The sequence below is a fragment of the Vanellus vanellus genome (genome assembly GCF_965231255.1).
Source record: "Vanellus vanellus genome assembly, chromosome: 1".
Classification (NCBI taxonomy): Eukaryota; Metazoa; Chordata; class Aves; order Charadriiformes; family Charadriidae; genus Vanellus; species Vanellus vanellus.
In genome coordinates, this window is record NC_138905.1 from 13,110,385 (window position 1) to 13,137,687 (window position 27,303).

General features: G+C 38.8%; 1 protein-coding gene across 2 annotated transcripts in view; it reads left to right on the forward strand.

Moving 5' to 3' along the window:
• MAGI2 (membrane associated guanylate kinase, WW and PDZ domain containing 2) overlaps positions 1-27,303 on the forward strand; it is a gene marked incomplete at both ends in the record, with an annotated part of 783,510 nt that overhangs the window by 219,490 nt on the left and 536,717 nt on the right. For both annotated transcript variants that reach the window (XM_082498651.1, XM_082498652.1), the window contains one exon: positions 26,322-26,438. In XM_082498651.1, coding sequence (XP_082354777.1) covers positions 26,322-26,438 — 117 coding nt within the window. The remainder of the gene's footprint in view (positions 1-26,321; positions 26,439-27,303) is intronic.

Consider the following 27,303-nt stretch of genomic DNA (forward strand, 5'->3'; position numbering starts at 1 on the left):
CAAGTGAGTATTTTTTTTTTTTTCCCGGGGGAAGTATGCCTCTCTAAAATGTCTCTTGGAACTTCAGAATAGCTCAGATATGTTCATTCAAGGTTTTGCTGTTCTTATGGTTCCTGAAACTGAGCCAGTAAATTAAAGCAACAACAACAAAAAGCAACAAACAGACAGAGAATTATTAAAATAGCCCGAACCCACCATTTTGCACTGCAACTGCAATTGGTGTCACGTGGAATAACTGTTACTAAACCATTTACATGGGGTTGTTCCCAGCATAGATCCAGGTGCAAATCCAGTTTGTTTCTAGGAAGACAGCAAAGAGCTATTCCTGTGGGTCAAACCTCTTCTTGCCCAAATTTTCCTTTTCTGGTTAGAATCTGTGCCCGTGCGGGGTGCTGGGGGCAGGCGGTGCCCTATGGTGAGCGGCGTGGGCCTTGCTGGTGGCAGGTGACGGGGGAGATGAGTTGGTCTTTGCAACATCCAAACTGATTCCAGTTAATTATCTCAAAGTCTTTAGAATTGGCTCTTATACCCACATCAGAAATCTTTTGACTCAGATATACAGATAAAACTGAGACCATCTCTTGCGAAAAGCTAAAGGACTGTCATCCAGAGCTGTGAATAAAGTGCTTAGCCAATATCAGCTTTTTAGCTTTTCTGAGCAGTTGCTAAGATGTTCAGTAATTACATATCTCTACAAAAGACTGTGGCTTCAGCGTGTTGTAAGGGGGAGTCTAAATTCAGTTCATTTACCCTCAATGGCCATTCCGCAGCTGAGATTCTAAGCTATCCCTTATCTTTGTGTCTCTATTTAATGTATAATTATGGTTTCTTAATTGCATTTTTATACCACCTTCTTTTTAATTCTACATGCTTCCTCTAGGTATACTTTTATTCATGCACAAGATTAATTAATATTTTTGTTCTAACATTTTTGCAACTAGGTCATTTTGTTTGCTTTTTAGTTACAAAATTTATTTTAAATGATTAAAAAAATGCCTAGCTCAATCTTTCAAACGTTGTTTCAGTATTGTCATTAAAAATATCTGATTCACAAGAAAAAAAATTACAAATTCCTACTTTTAGATGGCAGCTCATCTAGTGGTTAAAAATCATGATTAAAAATCTCAGCTTGAAAGTTACCTGCTTCTCCACAACTCACTGCTGCCAAGAAAATTCACGGAAAGTTTCTTAAATTTTATAAAATCGCTAGAGTCAATCCTGACTTGATTTCTTGTGAAAACGTCTGGGGAAAAGTCCTGCTTTTGAGGGTTTCATGCTGTATTTCCCAGTTATGTTACCAATTTGGGAGTAGCCCACAGTACCTATATGAGTTTTTCTTTTCAAGAGGTACAGACACGTAGACATTACCCATATTTGCCAATACTTATTACCTACGTATGCAGCACCTGCGCAGTTCGGTTGACTTGACTTCAGTGGAATTATTTTTGACAAAAAAAGGACAAAGTGGCTGTCCTGGATGCACACGGCCCATTGTGTGAGTTCATGGCTCTTTATGCTAGAATTCAAATGGGACCTTTCCAGCTCTGCACAAGCTTTTGAAAAAAAATAAAAAATAAAAAATTGTCAGTAGAATATGTCTGGGAGGAGTGAGGAATCCTATCAAGTGGACCTTCCTTCCAGGAAAAATAACTGGTAGAAATTTAAGCAAGCAACAGAATTAGAAACCTTGCTGCTGCTTCTTAATGAAAGGATAATGGTGAGGAATATCTATTGCTTTGTGTTGGGAGGCACTTAGTTGTGGAAATGGAACACTGGCATAAAATTAGCCTGTTGGTAATGTGTTGGGGACAGAGGGAGGATGGGCAGTTGCTCATAAACAGGTGGTTGAAGCAGAAGGACTTACAGATGCAACATGAGAAGTTACTGAAAAATCTCAGTAGGTCTGTCTTGCTTTTGCAAGAGCAAGTTATAGTCAGGTTCATGAAAGGATTTAAGCACTTGCAGGTCAAAAAAAATAGACTGAACATTTTAGGCCCCTAATTCCAAGAGAGGAATCTGAAGACACAGTGGAGGAACCAAATTGTCTCCTTGAAGTGTAAGGAGGGAGAATTTCTTCAAGCAGTCATTATTTTAATCTCTAAAATGTGAAAGATGAACAAGTGCATTAGGTACACCTTAGCAAGGGATTTTTAATCTCCTCTAGTTTCTAGGTCCAGAGGCAGGTTGGTTCGGATCTCAGGCTCCTTCTGCTCAGCCATAGCCACATGGGTTGTGTACCAAAGGTACGTGCCTGAGAAACCTGGGAAATTTTCAAACAGTGAAGCAAATGCTTCCAGGCTGAGGGTGGTGCTTTGCTTTGGGAATCTCAGTTTTATTTTTTTGTGCCTGAAGAACACCATACTGAAGTATGTTAAATCTTTTTGTTTTCTTTTTCCGGATTGGGCTAAAAGCACACAACGTGCAATTCCAAAGCAAATAAGGACCTCTACACGGTTTACCATAGTTCTTTGATAGCGTGAGATTTAGCGTGAGATATATATGTTCTTCTTCTGGTAGTACCGGTTAGAAAAAGGGACACTAGGAGAAAGATCAAGTGATGTTAGCATGGATCAGTCAGACATGGACCTGGTATGTTTTAGCTTTGTTCACAGCAGCCTGTGTTTTATCCATTAATGCATAGTCTCACGTTCTTTCTGGCTTGGCAATTTAGGGAAAGTCTTTCATTTATCAGTGTTTTGTGCTTGAGCTTCAGAAATGAAGACTTTTTTAGAAGGCATTCAGTTTAAGATGTTTCACGTGGTAAGTACGGGCTGAAAGAAAGGATTATAATGTGGTTAAAGCCCTGGACAGGTCATGGTATGGGGCTGTAAATGGTTCCAGTCCGAGGGTATGGCTGTTGTGAGTGTTTGAGTATTCAGAAAGTAGAAAGCAACAAATCAGCCAAGGATTGTAGTAAGCCTTCAAGAAGTTATGTTCTCTGTGCTGATGTGTACAGTAATCTTAATGGGTCTTCCTGGTGCAACAGACCATGAACTGAAGTTTATAACACGAACTTGTACGGTGTCATCTAAATCACCATACTCCTGTCAGAAGCACACTGCAAAAATAGTTTTGCAGTAATAGACAAAGAACGATGGTTGAGTCATACATGGGTCACTACAGAAACATTTAAAAAAAAATGTTACCAGCTAATGGTTGCAGTGCAGAACACATTGATTTGAAAGTCATTCTTTCTGCTGGAAACTTCTGTAGAAAAATAACAGGGTTTAAGGTTTGCAAAAGAGGTTAGAATTTAAGGAACTGGAAAGATGACTTACTAGAACTCATACATATTTTATTTCTTTTAATACCTCACTTTCCACCCCTCCAAAACATCTTCTAATGGATTCTCAAGTGACCCTTCAGTCTTTACTCTAGAGACAAATTTTAACTTTTTTTTTTTTTGATAGGATGAAGTGCATCCGTATGTCTGCTTTATTGAATGTTCCTAGTGCTCTCTGGAAAATAGCACTTCTGTTGACAACAATACTTTTTCTGCTTTCACTTTCTTCAGTTAAACCTTTTGAAAGACTAATCCATACAGATTTAGCATCAAATTCTGATTTTGGTCACACTGCTAAATAGTGTGTTGCAAGTAGGTTTAATGTTTCAACAGATGCCTGAAAAGAATTAATTAAAAGATCCCAGTTTCTACGTCACTTCGTCACTGTTGGATCCTAAATCAAGTAAGCAATCAAGGTGATGTTCTCAGTACAACGCAAGAATAACTTTAACAGTTTATTCACTTCCCATATGGTATTCAAAAAGAAATTTAAAATGAAGATTGATGGATACTTTGGCAAATTTTTAATTGATAGTTTGGCTAGGAAACTAGCTGTTCCATCATGAACCTAATTAGGAATTATGCCAAAATGTTGGAGGTAGGGGGAAGTGCATGGGAAGGAATGGTGATGTTGTTGGTAGGAAGTCTGGAAGTGGGGAGAACAACAGTTTCTCTGTGGGCAGTGTTATGAGACACTTCGGTTTCTAAATGCCAGTGTCGCGTTTTCCTGTGTTAGCCTTGGATCAAATCTTTTTTTCTGCTGCTCCTTACTGATCCCACTTCTCTTTTACCCTGCCTAACGCCACGTCTACAGCCAGGCCTTGCCATTCAGCCTGCATAGCTGCAGTTAGCCCGGCCCAGGCCGTGGAGGTAACACAGCGCTGCCGCGGCACGGGGTTGGGCTCAAGCAAATCAGCCTTCCTGGGAAGGAGGACTCGCGACGTGGGCACAGCTTTCTGCTGCTGGAGCTGCATCGAGCTTCTGCCTCCTTCTGCTCCGCAGGGCTCTGCGGAGGTGCTGGGCAGCATGTCTCCTCTCAGTTTAAGCGTGTAAAAGTTAGGCATATAAATTTCAGCCCCTCTGTTGGCATTGGAAAGAGACAGGCTGTCCAACACAGTCATCCTCCCATCCCAGACATCTATTTCAGTATTGGGTGATGGTGCCCATCTCCCTGTATTAACTGCTGGGGGAGACCAAATGCCTAGTTAAGACTGGATGTCTGACTCTTAGATAGCTAAATATAAATCATAGTTGTTCTGTTACTGTTTAATTTACCCCCGGTAAGTGAAGAAGGGAAGATGAGTGGGGCTGCAAGAGTCATGAATCCCTCAGCGTCAGTGCTTCGGGTTGTTTTCAATTTTAGTCTTCCAATATCTGCAGCATTAATTCCCTGACAATTCAAAACAACATGAGGGAGGCCTTTAAGAAATTAAAAGCTGAAAGAGAATGAAAACGAGTGGTGTATGAGAGTGAAAAAAGGATGAGGAATAAGGATCTCCGTAAGAATTGCGAATAGCCCGGGCAGTGCCCTGTGGCCATGGAGAGCGGCCAGGCATCGGCCATCTCCCTACCTCCGCGGCCTCTGCGGCCTTTGTAACTTCAGAAGATTAAACACAGGTATCTTCTTAAGCATCAAAAAAATATCTGCCTTCAATTTGGTAACTGTCCTAAAGGGATTTTGAGAGGAATCCGAAATTTATACCCTCGGAGATAACAGAGCCACATACAGTTCTGGGCTTTTTACCATTCATACAGAAATGAAAGATGAGAAGCCTGGGAAGTGGGGACAGAAACAAATGGATAGAAAAGAATTTGATTTAGTGACATAATGCCTTGTCTCTGTAACTGTCATTCCCCTGTTTTATAAAAGGTATTTTTATTCAGGATTATGCAGCGTAAGAGCTACAACGCTGTCTTATGTTGGGAGAAAAGACTGCTGATGGCAAACTGATTGATGAGAATAAGTGCTAACAGCCTAATACCTCTGCTTTTATACAGTTGAATCTATGGGATTGTAAAGTGATTGCCTTAAAGAAAATCAAAGACTGTATTTCTGTAGGTATGGTAAAAATCCTATTGGAAGGAATCCTCAAGACTTTTCTGAGACTCATCAAAAAGTCTTTCCGTAACAACGCAACAATTGTCTTTTTGTCAAAGTGCAGCAGGCTGCAGCTGAAACCTGCTGAGGGGAAGGCACCATCGAGATATTTTGCTGCAAAGATTTTCACGTGCAAATCACAGGTTGTGAAGCAGAGCAGCAGATTATCTGTGAAATTTGATCTCACTCATTATCTGTAGGTATGTGTAGAATTAGAATTTCCAAACACAGTAAATTGAGCGGCTGCGTGGTCCAGAATGCAACTTCATAAACATGCTGGTTTTACAAATTGCTTTTAAATGGTGGTTTCAAATGCAGAGGCTGGTGAATGATCCTCTCAGATAGCACCTCAGCAGGAACTTATTAGACAACTCGGGAGGTGCGTACTTAAACTGATTTCATTCTGTGGGCGGGAGGACAGCATTCTTCTAAGTGACCTTCAGCACATAAAATACAAGTAGTTTTTTGACCACCTAATGTACAAGGGAAAGAGAACAATGTTTGATTTTAAAAGCGTATATACTTCACTTCAGCTTTCTGGTGCATCTGACATTTTTAAGGTAGCCTTAATATCGAATAAAGAGCTATATTGGTCTTTTTATAGGCTTTTATCACATGTTAGCTGTTCATTCTTGCAGAGGAAAGTCATTCATACTACTGTGAGGTAAGGGAAGTTCCATTGATTTTCAGCACATCTCTTCTACCTCTAATGCACTTACCAGCAGCGGTCACGGCGCCAGTAACGAATCTGGCTCTGTTCCAGGAATCCCTGTTTAAACAATTGTTTTCAAAGCCCAACACCAGGTACAGCACCACAATATGTGAAATCCTATTTTTAAGAAGCCTGTTACACGTTTCACTGATGTTCGGTGTCTTTTAATAAAAATATGTTGTATGGGAATGTTTTGTTTCAAGAAAAGCATCTCCCAAAGTAATTTTTGAAGGAATATATGACATTGTAATAAATGGAAGACTGAATAACAATACCATTTACAATCCAAACTTGATTGCTTTTAAAAGAAAGCCTGTAACATTTTCAAATAGTTAAAGCAAGCAAGCCGTATTTACTGCTTCCCTTCTTGAGCTTTTTAAATAAAACAGCTGAAAATGAAATTTGGTACTTCCGTTCTTAATCATAACAGCACTGGAGACAAACAAACAAAAATTCTTGGATGAGAAACAGGCTCAAAAAGTCAAAAAGCGTCTCCCTCTTATAAGCTTCCTCTAGGGGAATGACAGTTCGCATTTCTTGGAGAAAGGACCAGCCCAAATGCCTTTAAAATTCAGAAAATCCTTTACAGCAAAGAGCATTTTGTGTAGTATCTGGTTTGGAATGTAAAAATTAACATACCAGCCAGAAAGGATCATACCTGTTTATGCAAGGCAAGGCAAAATCAATTCCTTTTGAAAGCAATGGGTCTTCTGACTGCTGAAGGAAGGTATCTTAAGACCTCGAGTGATGAAAACTTTTAACTGCAGTGCTTACAAAAAAGATAAAGAACATAGTGTAGGAAAAATCTGCCCAGGCTAACGTATCATTAATTTTACATGTCCTGTTATGCCATAGGAGCAATTCAGAAAAATGACACTTCGGTTGACCTGGTCAGCAGTCTTTCAGATGCAGGATTGATTAAAAAATAAGAATTATCACGCTGGATAATCAATGGTCTGTTTCTGTGGGTGTTGACTGCTATATCTTCCTTTTTTGAGGGACAGATCTGCAGAAAAAGAGATATGAACATGAATTATTTAGAAGAATCACGTGTTAAGTATAATGTCTAATGTAATAATATTATGTAGAGTGGTCTTCTGTCTTCCACGATGTGCCAAAAAGAGTTTGAAAATTTCAAGAAATGTCCTGTGTTCGTTAGAATAATTTTCTCGTTATTTTGTTCTACTCATCAGCAACACATATTTTCCTTTATAAGCATAGCAGCTATTGAACTATCTACAGAATGCTTTAGGGGCAGGAAAAAAAACGCCTGGCTACAATAACATTTGCCTTAGCAAAAAGAGTGGTATAAAGTACATCCCTAGAGTGTAAGAAGAATGTTAATGTTAGACAATTAAGCCTGCAGAAGCGGTGAAATGCCAGTTAAGGTTGAATGAATAGTGCTAACTCTGTCCCTTGTGCATGTGTATGTTCTGATATTCCTTAATGATATGATTGCTTACAGTTTATCACTTAATATCGTATAATGTCACGTATTTGTCTTCTGCGTCTTTAGATCTGTCTTTGTTATTATGTATGACTAATAATAGCAGAACTGTTACAAATGAAAAGGAGCTGATTTTCTATTGGCCTTCTTATTATGCGTAAAATTTTAAGTGAGCAAGATTTAAAATGTTTATTGGACAAGAATTATAGCTTTATATGCATTTTAAATTTGAATAACTATCTACAAGAAAAGAAGCTGAGGGGTGGAGAATCTCAATGATTAGCATGTCCCAAAACACCTATTTTTCCATCAAATTGTACTATTTTATTTTCCTAGATTTAAAAGATTTAAGAAGCCTCTTTTTTTTCCCCATAATAATGAGAAACATGATTCTACCATAGTAACTTTGTCCTGTAAAATACAGAGTTTGTTCTGCATCATAAATGACTTCACCATTTAGGGATATCAGTACCTATAAACTTTAGGTAAGTAGGTGAAAAATATGGAAATAATGAGTAAATGGAAACTAGTTTTTTTAGAGTTATTTGTGCAGAAATGTTCAAGTCCAATTTTCATAGAGAAAATAATGTTTAAGACTTTTGTCTTACTTCTTGCAGAAATTTTTGTTTGTTTTAACTTACTTCAGTTTTTGTCTTTCTTTTTTGTCTTGTGATGCAGCAGTTTTCTAAGCCTAGATCAGCAAAAATATCTAGACTTCCAAGTCTCTTTTAGTGACTGACTGAAATCACAGTAAATACCTTTGTCTTTTCAAATAGCTCCTTAGAGCATATTTCGTACTGGTCACCTATACCATTGAACAGTGTGATTGACGGTGTTAATAAAATATTTCCTAGCTTGGTTTGTAAATGCTCAACATTTTCCCTTCCCTAAGTAGTTGTCTTGTATCTTCTCTTTTTCTGAGTCCTGTGACTGTCAGTTGGAAGAGCATTACCATTGAAATCTTTCTTGTTCTGATACTGAAATACGCATAAATATACACTGTTCTATAGGCAGTGTGAAAAAACAGGGGCTTTTCAGAAGAGCTAAGAGTTATTTTCCATTAGTTCCTGTAAAGAGGCATTAAGCTTCCCCCAGTTTGAGTTGTGGTGCAGTCATGGGTGCTCTGCGGCTCTTGGTGAGTCAGTGGGGAGTCCGTGTGCCGCTCCGCTCTCTTTTCTTTAGACGTGGTGGAGACAAATTAGAAATCAGCTGCAGGGAAAAACATCCAAGAGATGTAAAATCAGAGAAATTCAGTCCCTCGGTTTGTTCAGCTCAACAGGGCAAAAAAGAGAAAAAAAGAAAAGAAAGTGGTTTCATTTACAATGTACACATTTTTTTCATGGAGGTATTCCAGGTATTTCACTGTTGCAGGGGAAGGGAGATACTCTAGCCAAGGACTGGAAAGTGAAGTCAGAGACATTCAAATTAAATTTAAGGCACACCTTTTTAAGAGTAAAGCCAACTAAACTATCAAAGATAGAGGAGGGTCTCCATCTTTTCTCACCTTCAAGCCTGTAGACCTTTGTGGAAAGTGCTATCGCAAACATAAACTAATAGGTTTAATACAGGGGTCGCTGGCTGAAATAGCATCTCCTGTGGTGTGTGGGAGGGCAGATTAAATGATCCAATCATTTTTTTTTGACCTTGAAGATCAAGCACTAATATATATGGTCTTAAAATATAACTGCATACCTTTGCCTGTCTTTGGAGTGGTTTTTGATCATTCCAAATCTCCAGCCATCAAATGATAGACCTGACTTCTCTGTGTGATACTTTTAAATTCCTTAAATTTGTGATGCAGAAATTCAGAAAATGTACTTTTCCTTAAAACATAAAATTAAAAAAAAAAAAAAAAGGAATACTAAATCTATCTCATGCTCGGTTCCATGTTTACAGACATACAAATTGCTCAGTGACATTTTTCTAACCCAATCATTGGCTCAGTAGCCTTTGGCAGCTTGACTACTTTGAATCTGAAACTCTGAATAAATTATTTATAATATACAGTATTTTTAGTAATGTCTGTCTTGTTTGTAGTGTAGTAGCTGGCTGCTCTCCCAAATCTTTTTTTCACTTTGTGGTATTCTATTTGGGCACAAATTAATACATGTAGTAGTAATAATAATAACAACAACAACAACAATAATGATGATGAAGATGATAAAAAACTACCCTGAAAGTAACAATAGTATCAAGTATCTCTTCAGGTACTTGTTAGGGCATCATATAACCTTTATGTATTGACCGTAGAACAGAAGCAAAAGCGAGAGGCATAGCCTATGTTAGCATAGCATGAAAAGAAAGAATTTATAACAAAAGAAGAAACCTGCTTGCAATGAGAAATTCATTTTATATTAGTAGCAGAACAATTCTAATTTATTAATGGATAATGATTTATTCCCAGCACAAACTAATCAAATTTGTATAACGATTGTAATCTATATTCCTCTGAACTGTTACTGAAAAAGTTATTGGTATAATCAAAACCTGCTTGAGTTGCTGCTTTCATCAAAACACTCAGTGAAATATGTATACGCACATTATACATTACATCTCCACAGCTGTTGGATGAGGAGATGAAATCTACGGTCATTGCAAAGTTTTCTCTTCAGAGTTCAGTGTGCCGATGGCAACAAGCGAGAAAGAAAATGTAGGTGCATATGCGTTAGCATTTCAGTTCAGATCAGGAATGTTCTTCTGAAGTAGATACCCTGATGGTCCCTACTTTGTTGCAGTTTAGTTCATCCTGTGGATCAGTCTCACAGGATATGGACTGGGTTTGGATGAAGATAACCCAGGAAGCGACCGGCTATGAATGGTCACTGAGTCCATGGGGTTAGACTAGAACATGTACTAAGCAACAGCCATAAAGCACGTACAGTCTGGATGTTACGCCCTCAACCAGTCGCTCTGCCTGTCTGCTGCCATTGCACGGCGCTATTTGCTGGTATATAGATATATCCTCTCTTTAACCACTCACAAAAGCATGCAATAGTAGTTGATAATTTTCAGGAGATTCTACAATGCTGGCAGTATACTCAGATGTTAGCTTTCCTCCTGGTTTTCCTTCATGTACAGCATTCCCTTTATCGTTGAAATATCTCTGACCAAAAAAGCTGTTAACGCCATACATTGACTATTCCCTTTCTGCATTAGGGCCTCTGCCAGCTCTCCCTTGACAACTGGTGAATTAGTAAGTCTTTTATGTGTTCCTTAAGAGCAAAAAGCAGATCCTTTTTTCCAGCTGTCTTTGGTCTTTCGCTGATTAGAAAGGTGGCTGCAGACTGTAGCACAGGAGAGACTACTCAATTTTCTTTGAAATGTCTCTCCTCCATTTGTTTAATTAAAACAGTAAAAATGAGAGGCTTTGTGGAATACCTCTGAATTCACCTTATGAATAAGATCATAGATTCAACTGAAGTCTGTCTTGAAACGGCCAGCCACTCTTTCTGATGATTTGCTCCAAGCTTCAGCCAACATTACACATCTCGAAACTTCTTGAAATGTTTTGGGTTTTTTGCTGGGGCAAATGTGATTTGCACTTCCCTCACCTTCTCAGTTAAAACAAGAGAGTTCCTTGGCTCTGAATAGTGTCTCTCAGGAGTTCACTATTTTGATGTAGAAAGCTGGGGTTTGTGTTAAACTGGCATGCCAGCACTGTTGCATCTTGCTTTAGATATTTCTGCAGAAACATTTGATCGTTAACGGGGGTTCTACATGGTGTTTTATTTATGAAGTTCTTTAATTGCAGGCAAAAGCATTTTTTCCCCTCAATATTCATAGAATCATAGAATGGTTTAGGTTGGAAAGGACCTTGAAGATCATCGAATTCCATCCCCCCTGCCATAGGCAGGGACACCTCCCACTAGAATATTGTTTTTATTTATATATATATATATAAAATAGTGTCTGAAAGCCTTTAGGCTGGTTGGCTTGTACTATACTGATTGAGATACAGATCTGTCCTGTTTTATAAGGTATTTCTTTAGCTCTGACATCTGTTGCATGAAACAGGTATAAGGACATCGATGCATTAGATTTGTGCAGATATATAAAGACCTGTCTAACACGTGGACATGCTTGCTTCTTTGGGACGTCAAGAGCTTTAGCCCTTCAGAGATGGCTTCCTCTGGGGCGGGCTCTGACTGGCACGGCTGGTGCTCACTCCAGCCCTCACCAGCTTATGGCAGACCTGAGCTGTCCTGCTGGAAAGTAAACAGGTCTTGAGAGCTTCAAAAAGAGAGAGGAGAGGTGGGAAAGGCAAGATAAGAGTGTAACGGGAAGAAGAAGAGTAGAAGCAAAGGCTAGAAGGAAACTGGAATTCAAGGAAAAAGGAACGATGTTGAGAAGTAGGGAAAGGTTAAAGAGCAAAAGGCAGAAAAGGAAAGCTGTTCTAGACGGGCTGTCTTTATACATTTCATGCCCTTAAGGAGTGACTTAGATTTTTGTGAACTGAAGTCTCAAAGATTTAAATTACTCAGGCTAGCTCACCGATCTAATTAATACGAGTATCAATGCAAATTTTTGTGCAGCATTCTTCATGTCCAACATGTTTCAGGCCAAAGCATAACCAACTCCCTATCAGAACTGCTAATATATGAAAGGTCAATCGGTAGGACATGTTGTCTATTAATATTGATCCCCATGCCACATCGTCTTTTCTGGTATCCATGCAGTTTCCGAGATCTTCAAACAGAGTAGTGCAGTCTTTCAGTCCTTCTGTCATGTAAACTAACTTACGATTTTGGGGGATCACTTAGCTGCTCGAGGAGCCTTCAGAAAGCAACCTCAACATTCAAATCGAATGCTTAGCACATTTTAGTCTGAAGGGACTCCTCAAACAAAAAAGCTCTTTGCTAAAGTGCAGTGAGTGACACAGTTTACTTATTACATGAAATATGTATAGAAAAGTAATTGTTTCTTCCTGTGTTATCACCCTCCTTCATCTATCCTGCTGAAGCAACAGAGAGACTTGCAGAGACCCTAAATATAACCCTCTGGGCGCATCTCTGTTTTCTCTGCTCTGACACCTTATAGCCCGAATCTGAATGCAGACCCACTCTGGCATAAGCGTTATTTGTGTTTATTAGTATAGAATGGGTAAACAATCCGACTCGAACACTAGCATTGTTCTGCATGTGTGGCCCAAGTCCACCAGTATGTGTTCCAGAAGGCTGCACAGTAGTGTTTTAGAATGGATATAGGTAAAAGAATTAAAGCTGACTGCCGAAGTTCTTCTGTTCCCTTTCAGTCTTTATGTGTGTAGAAGAGAATCCATGAAATGAACAGAATTTTTTCTTTATCATAGCTGCATATAAGGATTCAAGAATCTGGCACTTTATTGTTTTAATTTCCTTTTTATTGCAGTCTTACAGAAACAGAAAATTTTTACTGCCTTCCTGATTTAAAAACATAAATCTCTCCATTATCTCTGCATGCTTGTTTAATACTGTCAAGCTGTAAGAAAAAAAAAAAGGCAAATTAATTGCGGGCATTTCATATGTGGTGTAAAGCTTACTTCTAGTACCTTGCGTCTGTAGCAGTAGAAGAATGGCATTGGCAAAGTATAGATCAATGTACAGATCAAATATTTTATGAGATGTGCATCAAAATCTCAACAGAGGAAGGCAGGCAAAATTAGAGGCACATCCTCCTTGACAATATTCAGATCTGAGGCACTTTTATGGCTTTGTACCATATGCACACTGATAGTGACCTTAACATGCACAGATAAAGTTGGAAATGTGTAGCTGTTAATCCACACCTCAGTGGCTTGCCAAATTCTTTATTGTCCTATGATTTTAGCCCACTAGTTTTCTCTTTTAATTAAGTAAGAACTGTGAAAATGTAATAAATTCTGTAGGAAACAACTAAGCATTCTTTTGAACTCCAGACTGTATTGGTTTCAGCCCAGTAGCTCATAGCCTTGGGGACAACGTGCCTGAAGGGTAACAAAGTGAACCCAGAACTCCGTCATCTCATTTTTGTCCCCTGTTGTGACACCTTCCTGCTTCTGGGGATGCAGAGTGAGCAATTTTAGTCCAGCTGTAATCCTGTGTTTTGTTCTGTGGATCAGCAACCCGGGGTAGTGCAGAAGTGCAGCGGCAGTCTCTTCCCCAGAGGTTGAGGGCATCGCTTCTCCGCAGGCGAAGTGCATGATCTTGCTGGAGTACCCACCATCTGCCTGCCTGCAGCTCCTGGGAACAGGGGCATTTCATTTCTTTGTTGAAACATGTTATGTAAGCACACATATTTTGCACAATGTAATTTTGCACAAATGCGCAGCGTCTCTCTCGGTCATTTACATTTATCCAGCAGTGCTAATTAAATCAACACAAGGGGACTCAGCAACCCAACTGAGACTGTCCCAGAATATAGCAGCTTCTTCATGCACGGAGCAGCTGGTTCAGGGCTCCAAAACCAAGTGCTGTCTTTTATGCTAAAATACCATACTGCACAAAAGGTACCTTTGGTTGCCTAAAGACATTGCTGTGTTGACTGGGCTTAGCAACATGCAGGAATTTGAGAGCGCTTATTGAGTGGCATTACAAAGACTTTCCTTTTTTTTGATTTGAAAAATCAAACCTAATTTTGTAGCGTTTCGAAAACAAGCTAGTTTGAGACTACCTTGTCTTTGCGTGCTGGGGATCTGTTATTGTGACTGCTACAGAGACACGAGTTCGTGCAGTCTGTGTCCCTGCCTAGAAGTGAAGAACGTTATTGTCACTGCATAGAAAGCACTGTCGGCAGTAGGTACGTGGAAATAATTTGCTTGGTCGTCTACAAATCTCGCTGTTGTGTTTGGTGGTTGGTGGTTTGTTCGCTTGAATTTTATCCTGCTAGCTTCTTCCTGAAACGAGCAGGAAGACTTTCCTTTTTGTATGTGGAAAAAAGAGGGAGCCTAGGAATTTTATCCTAAGCGCAAGTGATTTGGTGGCAGAATTAGAGAGGACGTCTGCCCCGCCACGTTGCGGCAGCCGGAGCACCCAGGCTCTGATGGGCACTTTGGTTTTTCCTGTGCCTCGGCAAAACGCTTGCCAGAGACAGACTGCTAAGTGTAACGGCCCAGAGCTCCACCCAGAGCAATAGTTCCTCTCATCTGAAATGTCCTGGTACCTCTAGCTGAATGATTTTATGACAAATATTGCTGGATTTAATTAACGTATAAGTAAGGCAAAATGTCAAAGTTGTTCTAGAGACACTCTGTGCCAAAGGCAACGCATTGTGCTGCACGGTGCTATTGGGGACTCAACAGCGTCACTTTAATTCTTCGTGTTGAAGTATGACTCAATCTTCACCAAAATTCACACTGCTTTGATTGTACTTTTACTGTACATCTTTGGTGCTTGCCTCATGTGATGGATTGTGCCAGAAAATACTTTGAATGGGTTTTATACTGAGGTAGCAGATACTATCTGTCATGCCATTGTGCTACAATAGCTAATAAGTTTGTCACGATAAAGGATGCCTCACTGACAAATGAGTACTTTTTTCAACCTTACGTCAAAACCAGGCAAATGCCTTGGTTGATTTGTACCTTCGCTTTTCTTTTTCAAACTCAAATTTATTCTTTATGCCAGTCTTTTAATTATTAGCATTAATTATTAATTATTCTTGTAAGAGTATTAATCACTATAAGAATGCACAAACAAAGAATTATGAGGTTTTAGATGTCTGCAAGAAAGAAATTAGGACTACGTATGCCTTGTTATGCAGTCATTTTAAATAGTAAATGCTTGTTTTGTTATACATTTTTCTAGCCATATCTAGCTTTTTTAAAAATCAGTTTTATAGTGAAATTGTGTACCATTTCCAACTTTTTATATACTTTTTATCAGAGGGTTGTTTTGGTTTTTTTTTCTGACAGTAATTACCTATGTAATATTTAACCATCCTGGATGCCTTAGAGAGAAAGGACCCCTCAGGGAAAGAAAACCACCTTTTGGAGAAAGGCTCTAATTCCCAAGACAGCACAAAATAAAAACCTGAATAATATATAGCCTTAGAAATACGTGTGCTACACTTCTTAGGGGATTAACAGTGCTGTCTTCTTGTAAAACTCGAAATATTATGTCCACTGCTAGACTAGTTATGTCTTGATTCCTTTGTTTTCAAGCCTGATAAGGACCTGTTCAATTACTACTGCAGCTTTTGTTCCAGAGAACCCCAGACGCTCCGCAGACTTCGTCTGCTCTTCTGTCTTGACTGAAATGCAGGTTTCTTAGCCTGTAGCACGTATGACCGCTTCAACACTGTCCTACAAGGACTATATAGCGCGTACTCTGGTCCTGTGGCCTCAACATGCTGAGGCACTCGCCCACTCTTGGCTTAGAAGAGTGTCATTTGCTCAGTTTCCAACGTGACTTTCATTTTGGTTTCATGGGCTGAGAAATTTTCTGTTCAGTTACTGACTGGGCACAACCCCGTTCAACTTGTGTGATAGCTGGAAAATGGTATCTCTATGGACTTCAAGCTGAAAGGAGCATCACACAGAAATGAAACAGAGGGGACCATGTCAGTTAAGTGCTCTGAGCGCTGTGTTGTGTATAAATGTAGAGGACACCTTCTCGACCCCGGGCTTATTTGCATGTTTTTGTGTTGTCTTAATTTTCCATTACAGAAAAATAGCTGTAAAGCACCTCCTGTTTTAATTTTACTTAGTGTTTTACTCTTGTTTTGACTTAATATTAATGACATGACACGATTCAGGAGAGTAGATTTTTTTGGGTGAAGGAGATGCATTTGATAACATATACGCTATTCAATCTTAGAGATTAGTGATAATTTTGCAAACTCTTCAAGCCTTTGTGAACAAGGCTTTCAAAGTTCAGTTTATCTGTTGCAAGTTGAGTTTGCACTTGACAAGTTTCATGAGTATAAAGTCTGCAAAATGGTGTTCTGCTATTTATGCAACAAGCTATTAGAAAGGCAGGAAGTAATGTGTTATGGTAGCGATTTTTCACGGTACATTATGGGTTCAGACTGAGATGCTGTAAGGACTTTAAAAAAACTGACTTCCCATGATTCAGATACCAACCTAAATCATATTTTGTAACTATTATTAGAACTCCTACAACGGTAGCCTCTGAGCTTGCTTCCCTCATAAATTGTGTGTTACGAGGAATTTTAAACCCAGATTAATCTTTCGCTTTTTACGAAATGTCAGCACACAATTCACAGCCTATTAGTATGGCAATATTATTTCCAGAAGTAAGGAAAATAAGTCTCTATCTCAAGCAATTAAAACTGTGCAGCTATGATGTAAGTAGAATACCTTTCAAATAATTCAAGTCAAAAGTATGCCACTATTCTGATCCAGTCTTTCATATTTTATTCAAATACATGTCAAACCTCAAAGTTCCATCACAGTTGTCTTCCCCAAACAAGATAAAACTAAAAGAGTATTAGAGGAAAAGAACATTTGTGTCCCCAGTAGATGAACGGTCATATTGCTGTATTCATAGAAAAAGAGCATTAAACAGAAGAGTAACTTTTCCATGAAAGGTAAGGAGCAACTGCTGTCTACTTTTAAGAGGAGATGGTTTTACCCATGGCAAACCAAGAACAGGAGAATGTTTGTCCACAGTAAAACAATTTTGAACATATTGTTGTAAGTTCTACTTTTGCTTGAGTAATAAAACTTGTAACAGACTCTTCTTAAAGACCGACAATCTATGTAGCTCTCAGCAGAGGCTTTTAGGAGCAGGCAGCCCGGAGGCGAGTCAGAGAGGACTGTAGAGGCTCTGGATGTGCAGAGCAGAGGTGGCAGTGGGTACAAGTTGTCTGTGGTTGGTTCCGGAAGAATACTGTCTGAAGATGCCCTTCTTGCAGGTGTTCTGGGCATTAGGGTCACTGCACCACCAGATGACCCCAAGAGAGGTTGCTGGGTTTCAGTGTTAGGTGACTCACCCGTACGGCACAGAGAATCAAACTGACGCAGTGAGGCATGATTTGTACCCAGCCAGAATGAACGAGCCCCACATTATCCCCATTACTGTGTATCACAGATTAATGCTGCATTTGAGCTTTTCCAGAGAAGACAATTTGTAAGTGTGTTTTTTTCTAATAAGCATGTCAGCAAGAAGGACACAGACAGAAGCACGGTTTTTCTTCCAAGTATATAGACGAAAAAAATATTCTGCTATAGTTTAATTAAAAAATACAGTTCTTACGTCTTTATGACTTTTGTTTCCCCTTGGTTGGCTTGTCTATTGGACGTTGTGGCTAACGTGGATTTTCCTAGAATTCAAAACGGCTTCCTGGCAACATATCCAGCCCAAATAACAATATAAATATTTTTCTGAAGCTAAAATCAGCCTTATTAGTTCTGTTCAAATGTTTTTAGTATGCTACGTTCAGTCTCTGGTTAAGCTTATTCTGTGAGTTTTCAGTTTTATGTGCCATCAGTTTTCAAAGGGGTTTTGTCTTTAGAAGAATACCAATAAGTTGTTTTATTTCCCTTTTGCAGCTGTTCTTGTTGAAGTCAGTTGGGACCTTTCTATCATTTTCTTTGGGAGCTGTATCTGGGGGTTAGGTCACATAACAAACATTGGCCTTAGCCAAATTTCAAGCTCTATTATGGTACCCTTTGTTCAAATAAAAGGAGATGTCTATGAGTGGGAGCATCTGAATGCCGGGTAGTATTTGAAGTAAGTCTTCTGTAAATATGTTCAGATTTCAAGGGGAGAAGTCTATCGTTGCAGATATTGCTGGGTTCTATATAACTGCACGGGCTGAGTGTCATTTCTGACATTCTACCTTTGTAGGTAAATGTATAATCCCTTACAATTTAGTGTTTGTCAAAAACATCTGTAAAGGTAATTATTTCCCTTGTAGTAAGTCTTGTAGGAACAATTACAGTCTTTTAAAATATCTCAGTAGCAATCATTAATGTTTATGTGTAAGTTATCAGTCAAATCAATGATATACTGGAGGCACCTACAAACAGCTCTGTTCCATAATTAGCTTTATATTTCAAAATTACAGTAAAAGGCAGCTCATTTCCAGACAGCCCTGGCAGAGAAGCAGCAGCAGTGTTCAAGCATTCTTTTTTACTTTATTTATGTACCTGCTAACTTGAACACCGAATAAAACTTAAGTATTTTGAAAGCAAAGTGCCCCAAACTGTCCTCTCTGTTACATGAATTACAGCTTGACTTTTTTTTTTAACCAACCAGTTAAATCATAGTACTTCCCAGAAACTCTAGTCAAGAACTGTGCTGGGCAGTCAATTAACTGAAGAGAACAAGGCGAAGTACCTCTAAATAGCAAAGCTACAAAATGGTTTTGCTGGTTAAATGGCAGTTCTCTGAGGTTAACTTGGGAGCGCCTGTCTCAAAGTCAATGTTGCGTGCCACCAGCAGGCTCTGGAAGATGCTGCAGCTGCCTCCACAATGGAAGGCTGTTTCTGTAATCTACTATTTTAATAAAAGCTGAAGTTCGGTAATCTGAGACAAGGTACAAAATGCAGATGCGTTTGGCTCAGCTGACTCTCCTGCTGACACAGTCTCCCTGTATCATTACAAACCACATTTTTCTTCCGGCACAGTGCACACTTGGGTCTCATATTTCAAACACAGGCTTAAGGTTAGCCACAAAACTGAGAAAATAAATCCAGGGCATGATCTGCTTTCACATTATTCCGAGGCTCAGTCTACCCCCCGTGCTGCTGGTCTCATCCTGTTGCTGCCGCAAGGTGTCCTGTTGATCGAGTCCTTACTCAGAGAGCCCCAGTAGGAGCTACCACAAGGGTGGGTGTAACACAGTGGTGAATTGAACCCAGGTTGTCCTTAGGCAGTGAAGATTCCTCCATTCCCAGCAAGAGAGAAAGTGGAAACTTTCTCCACTGTCAGATCAGAGTGTGCAGACCTCAGCCCATCTCCTGGTCTGAGGAGAGCGGGTGAAATACATCACCCACAGAGATTAGGGAATTACATCTTTGTATGGAGACATATATCCAAATATTGATGTAATATTGATGTGATTTAGTTTTAGGTAGTCCTGCAAGGAGCAGGGAGTTGGATTCGATGATCCTTATGGGGCCTTTCCAGCATGAGATATTCTGTCATTCTATATGAATGCTCAGGGACCTGTTGTGGAGAAAATTATTCATTGTCTGGCTAGATTTTGTTGGGTTTTTTTAATACAGTCTGTGTTCTGCATGTAATACCATCCCCATGCCATTTATTCTGTAAGCCCTACACTCCAGTATTTTAAGTCTTTGAATTTAAAACGCTAGGAGGGAGAAATAAAAGGATAGGTCTAAGGATGGAAATGTAAGTCTGTGTGTGATAAATACAATATAATATAAAAGATCGATAAGCAAAAAGGTTAATAATGTAATCGATACACAAAAAGAAAAGGAAAGGCTACAAAATAGCAGGCTATAAAAGAGAAGGCCATTTCCCTGTCAATAAACTAAATCTCAAAATGTTTTTCGTCATATATGTCACATATAAGAATGACAAAGAGTACATTTTCCAAAGCTTTTACTGTTGAAATTTGTGCAGATCTCCAGTAAAGGATCATGAAATTGAATTTCTTGGAGTAATCCCAAGTATGAAAGAAATTAATTTTCTTCCTGAGGAGTCTAATTTTCTTGCATAATTCCCTCTTGGTTCTCCATCACACTTCACCTTACCACATATTCCACAGTGACGATAGCTCAACCCTGATAGTTTGAGACTTTCCAGGTGAGTCTGATGGCAGACTTGGCTGAAGGTAGTGGTGAAAGGCAGGCAGAAGTACACAGACGACACACAGAGTTTAATCTGGGAATAGAAAAGCTTTAAAAATAAAATGTGTAATCTTCAGCTGATGACTGGAATGTAATACGTGCTTCTTATAATTTATTAAAGTTTTGTTGTACTGTTTTCAGACTACTGTTACAGTGATTACATATTTTACATGGAAACTGGAAGGAACTTTCAGGCTTGAATATGCCCAATATATGATGATTAGTCACGTGCCAACATTCATATTTAGACTCCTCTGAGCACTAGATAGGTTTGTTGAGAATAATTTCCCTTAAATAATAGGCTTAGCTGCAGGCTGCATTTTAATAACAAATCCTTGTAAAATCCAACCGTGAGTTTTGATATTACTTGGAATTTTCATCTTCTTTCTTCCAGTGATTTTTTTAGTAACTCTTGCCAGTTAAAGAATTAAAGCAAATAATCTCATACGGGTTCAGAAGTGTTAAATGCATGAAATCTTTATTAATCAAGTAGTAAGATAAGACATTCTTCATTTGTTTAAAAAGCATTGTTTGTGCTACAAACACTATCAATTCATATGAGTAATGGTAATCACCAGTTCCTCTTTAATGAGTGCTTTCTTAAGGGTATTTTTTTTTGAAGTTCATTAAAATAAAATATCATTGGACTTGTGGGAAAAAAAATGTCTGATGGACATATTTCACCCCTCTCTCTCTTTTTACAAACTTTATTGTGGTCCATGGGTTAGGTGGAGCTGTCAGGAGAGGGGAGTGTTGCTCTTCTCCTGAGGGGACCATCTGGGGAAAGAAACTGAGAGAAAAGGGGATGTGGCAGTCAATATTTTTTTATGTTTAAAATCTTTTCAATTGCTTTAGGGAGCTGACAGTGAGAAGCGTGCATTGGTAGGAGTGTTTTGGAGCCCTGGCTGGCACAGGCACTCTCACAGCTGGGTGGTGCCAGTCTGGAGGAGAGGAATTTTAAGTCACCTCAGGTTAGATTGTATATGCCAGGATGAAAAAATCATAGAGATTTTTATAGATAAGTGGGCACGATGTCACTGAAATGAAGTGGATGACTGAGAGGGGTTGTATATGATAATTTCAGGTATTCTGAATTCTTACTAGACCATTGAATAACAGTCAGAAAAGAGCAATTAAACCATATATGCAGCTTTTTATTTATGACAGCTATTATTTTCTTGGTAGATGCTAGAGAGAGTCACAAAAAAAAAAAATTCTTGCAGCCACTTTCATGGGCAAAAGAATATATTTATCTTATCAGTAGAGAAAAGAACCAAGAAATCATATATTCCTGATACCTGGTTTAAAGAAGTCAGGCCATCATTTAGGCTACTGATTGAAAGGTCGTTTAGATCATCTGTGAATGATGAAAGTTAAGTTAGTCTGGCATTCACCAAATGGCATGTCTTCTACTGAAGATATGCAGATGAAACTTGAGCTACTGTCAGATGTCCATGGGGTCATACCATAGTATCAATATAAGCTCCAGGTAGCATCTGAGTAAGTATTTGGGGTGAGACTCTCCAGTAGAATAGTGCTACCAAAGCTGGCGAAAGCTTGTTCAGCCAAGGCATTTGACTTACTTTGCCAAATATTTGTCTTAAATTGGCAGTCAGAAGTGGGAGCTTGCTGAAAACAAGGGAAGACACAAATTGATGGAAGTTGAATTGGAAGAGGGGAGGTATTTTATACTAAAAGTTTACGAGCTTGTTTGTTTTCAGAGGTCCAGATCCTAAGATACTTCTTTTATTTTTCTCAGACACGGGTCATGTACATATGCAAATCTAGATGTAAGAGTCTTGCTTACTCATAGATTTTTCTAACCAGGAGTATTTATAGAGCCCAGGGAAAATGAAATCTTGTAAATTCTAATCCCAGTAAATAAAATATCTAAGGCAAATTATTCTTGGCTGAGATGCAATTGATTATACTGTTAAACAAATAATGTACCACACCAGGTTTTGGGAAGTCAATGCACTGAAAGGTTATGATACAAGGTGAGAAAATACTAATGGGTGAATACTCAAAAATGTTTTTTTGAGAAGTTGTAACCATAAAAATTGTGTTAAGGGTAAGAAATAAATTATTTAGAGCTAACGTGGGAAAAACAAGAGGGATGTTTGTGTTTTGCAAGTAGTCTTTCACTGACACATAAAATACAGGAGTAGACTCCAGCTGCAGCATTGGTGGGTTACCAAATAGAAAGATAAAAAAACCCACTCACAATATTTAGGGCTACAGAAAATTATAAACCTTTATCCCTGACATTTTCTCAGAAATGGCAATTATTTTCTTCAGTTTTGAATCTCTTAATGAGCTACAAACTACTCAATACCCTTTTGTATGTGTGTTCTTTATTGTATTTCTTTTCTGATTGGGCTTTGCTGCTAGATTTTGAGAATGGAAGGAAACTTGACAGAAATATATTAAAACACTATAAAAAGATATACTTTACTCATTAAATTCATAAGTAAAACATGCAGACAGAGCATTTTTTAGTTCATCCAAGTGTATCTAATTTTATAATCTCTGGAATCAAGTTCAGTCGTGGTTATGAGTTTGCCATCATGGTTGGTAGCTGTACCTAAACCGGACATACATTATGCAAGAGATCATTACTGGAAGTATTTAATTCATGTCCTATATTTCCCAGCTAGCAAAGCAATGGGATTCATTGGAGTGAAATGAAACTGAAACAGAGTATAGGCCTCAAGCCAGGAGAAAGAAAGAAAAAAAAAAAGCCCTGCATGGCTGCAAGCCAGTGCACGCTCCGTCACGCAGTTGTCAGCCGCCTCCCGTGGTGGTGGCCGAAGAACATTTTTAATTATGGTCTCTGGGTTGTGTTTCTAAAGCTTGTGCTGCATAATAACCCTGACACACAACAGCTCTTCCTTTGGCTGCCGTGCACGGTGAGCAGGACGGGGCGCCTTCTCTCTGAGCTCCTCCTCGTGAACGCTGTGCAGCTGCAGCAGTGCTGGTGGGATGGGGCCACAGGCACCGGCGGTCCCTGAGCATCGTCCCGAGGGCTGGCTGGGAATAATAGAAAACGAGGGGGTTAGGTTCACGTCAGGAATTTTTCAACATCTCAGTGGTTTTCAATGTACTGCAAAAAGAAAATACTGGAAAGTTGAATTTTACAGAAACCAAGTCAGTCCTGGGTACTGGACACTTGTCTAACTGGGTTGGATGGGACCACTAAATAGCCGAGTGTTGTTACTGCCTGTAAAAACAATTTCTCTCTGATTGCTTCTCTTTCTATGAACGTATTGACAATGTCACTAAGTTTCTTTTTTCCCTTCCAAAGTAAACCAAGTGATAGTATTTTGGAGGATGTAGCCCTATCATTATTGCCTATGTTACCCTTGATTTACATAGTCCTAAGGTTAGGTTACACAAGACCTAGTTCACTGCTGCTAAATCAAGGCTGTTTTAAATTCTTGCCAATCACTATGGTTTCTTGCAAAAAGTCTTATGGCCCCATACTAGCACACTCGAGATTTTGTTCTGCTTGTACTTTAAAAGGATCGGGCTGCTCAAAAGCTCAGGTATTATAAATACCTGGAAAGCACATCTGGAGTCAAGTATACTTTTGACAAGCATCAGGTAAAACAACAAAGCTTTTTAGGGGAGAAAAGCAGAAGAATGACAATTGGAAGGATGAATTAAAAATATCACATCTGCTTCTCGGAATTTTGGAGCTATGTTATTTTTTACACTTTTCAGGATGCAAAATTCATTGTGGTAACAGATTAAAAAACTCCGTAGCCTGTGCTCAAAGAATTGAAAAATGTCAGTTAGGTCAGAAAACAGAATGACTTTTAAAGAAGGAAATTTGTCAATTGTACATGTGCTGTCTGACTGCTCTTTGAAATCGACTTTGCTAATGTTACAGTATATACTCAGATATTAACAAAAAACTTATATGTTTCCCTTTTGCTTGGAAGCTGGTAAGTTTTTTTCCTGTGCATCATGTACGGGTTTTATTTCTGTTACAAACGTTTGCTTTTGAATCTGTATATAACAACTACAAGGTTGTAGGTATCTCCTCTTGTAAATATAGATTTTTATACTCCAGTTCGGAATACGCGATTTGCCAAAAATGTCAGGTGACTCTTTTTATGAAGCGCTTAGGAGGCTTTAGCACATTCATTAACACATGGGGAAGTAAATGGCTGTGTTTGAAGCAAAAGGCTGTAAATAAAAAAATGCACTTTGAGGGTCAGAAATCTGTGTAGGTTCCTAAACTTACCTATGTCATAAGTTGAATGATTCAGGTTCGTGTCAGTGGGCAGGCTCCAGCTGTTGCTCTCGAGCTGGCATTTTCTCAGGCTGCCAGAAAGCATCTGCATCACTGGGCATGTTCTGTATATTAGAGCAAGAAGAGCAAGAGCTGCAGGACCTTTACTCTCTGCAGCCGATCAGAAAGGACAGCTGATTCCGATCAGGAGCAGAGCATCTCTCTGCAGCCTCCTCTAGCCCTCGCCTCCTCTGAAGTCTCGTAAGAAATTAGCAGGAGCGAGGATGGTCTGGTGTGCAGTCGGAGCCCGCTGCTGGAAATGGGGTTAGTGGTACCAAAGTCATAGACTAAGTGGCTCAGCTGGAATCCTGGAGGAGCAGAGATCTGTATGGAAGTTCTCAGCCTGTGGGAACCGGGCACACAGGTATTTCTTTGTGTCTGTTATGAGCTGGGATTTTTTTTCTTTTTCTTTTTGTTATGAAAGTCTGCTGGTTTTTTGCCTTTAGCTAAAGAGGAGAGAAATTATTTATAAGCTTTTTATAAACCTGGAACAAAAGGTTTTGAAGTTATTGACAAAGAGCAGCAATAATAAGATTATGGACTTGTAATTGGCAGATAAATAGGACTAGCTATAAGGAGAAATATATTTTAATTTATAGCCATTTGTGCTCTGCAGTGACTTTCAAATAATTAGGTAGGAGTGTTATTTGTCCCTTTTTACAGGAAAATCTTTATGTAGTCCGAGTCATTAAGATCTTTGGCGGAGAGTTCAGTAACAAATGCCATTTGAAAAAATGTTTTAAGGTTGAATGTATGAAGCAACAAGTTAGGAATCTATCAGCTTGCAATTTTTTATCTCAGGAATATATGCCAGAAGTCAGTGTAGTAATGATTTTCTATATTTTTCTTATGTCAGAATTTCAGAGAAGGAAGAAATGCAGTTATTTATAGACCTTTTTTCCATAATTATAAACATGATCCATGCTCCAGATTAAAAGAAATGTAGAGGAACTATATTGGGAAGTATTTATTAATCATGTTGGATCAGATTTATAAGTATGCCTTGAATAGTGGAATATGATACACCAGTTAGTGGCTCAACAATACTTTTTTTTTTTTTTCCTAAAGTTATAGTAAATGTGGCAAATACAGGGGGTTTAGCTCAATTTGTTTTTCACATTTGCAGTGTTATGCTGAGATGTTGTATTACTAATGCCTCTTTTCAGTGGTGGAAATGCAATATGTATCCTCATTTGCTATAGTATCTTTTTCAGATACAAGTGCTACCAGAAATAAGTAACACAAAAGATTATATCATATTTATATGATCGTTAAGTACAGCTACATTTTATTCTGGTTACACTTGGACTGAAAACATCAAAAATTACAGAGACATTTTGAACCAAGATTTTTTGGTTTAAAAAGCAGGTGGGAAATTGATACAAGGTCATGGGGAACGAAATACCTAATAATGTATTATTTAGATATATGTGTAGGTAGTTATAACAAAATGTTCCATTTTGTGCAGAAAAAAACCCGACACCTTTTTCTATAATCCTATATGTATTTTCTGAACTGTACAGATTTAGCCAGTTAGTTGTCATTAACTGTTTTAACTTTACAGTTATTGATAGTAAGTGATATTATACCAACTGCATGCATTAACCAGTAAGCTCTTTGTGCTTCTGTCATCCATCGTGACAGAAACATGAAGGAAAATGAGCCACTGTGAGTTTAAAAGTGATTCATTGCTTCCGTCAAAGCAATATATTTTTAAATCATGCTTTCATTTGTCTTTTCCTTGACAGGAGGCATTGTTGATAAGGACCTTCGTCACTACCTCAATTTACGGTTCCAGAAAGGTTCGGTAGACCATGAGCTCCAACAGATCATAAGAGACAATCTCTACCTCCGCACAGTGCCATGTGAGTAGAGTGGAGATGAACAAATCTGTTTTCTTAGTGGCAGCAGACTATCTGAATTAATGCTGCTGAGGCCATTTGCAAGGTGGGAAAGGTGGACTGTAGATGAAGCAGTCTTCCTGTAAATAGGAATGCTGGCTTGGTTCATGTCTTCCACGTTACTGCTGAGAAACTGAACTGTCTAATGCTGAATTAATTTCTGAAACGGCATGGTGTTTTCAAAGTTGTAGTTCTCATAAACTGTGGCTCTAGAATAATAATCTTTTTCTTCTGCAGTTTTGCAAAGCACAAATTTAAAGAAAAAAGCAGTTTTCCGGGCTGGTTAAATTGATGTCCAACAGAGAGAGTTTGATATGCCTCGTATTTCACAGTATTATACTTTACCTAATAATACCGTGGGATTTATAATGCAATAGGAAAGCAGAGGAAACCTATAAACTAGGAAATTCGGTTGTTTAGGTGCAGCAGGCACGGCAATGAAGGTTCGTGTTGTCTTGCATACGTATTCTTTTGTTGCTGCATACGTCAATGATATCTGTATCTGAAATATTTTGAAACCTCTAAAATCATTTTTGTAGCTATTGATATTATTCACCTATTTCCGTAGTAGATGTGAAATTAAGCAGAGTGGCATAAGCCGTGTCCGACTATGAGGGCTGCGCCTTTCAGCACAGATCTACTTGGCTGACAGACAATATGTCATTAAAAATGGACTGAAGTTCCAGTATTCTTCCCTCATACAATAACTGCTTGGTAGACAAAAAACGCAGCTTCTGGTTTGGGCACCTTTGAACTTGCAGGCTTGACACTGGGGTGATAGGCAGAGGAAGGTGTAGTAAGTGACTGCTATTTATATGGTAATGAGTGG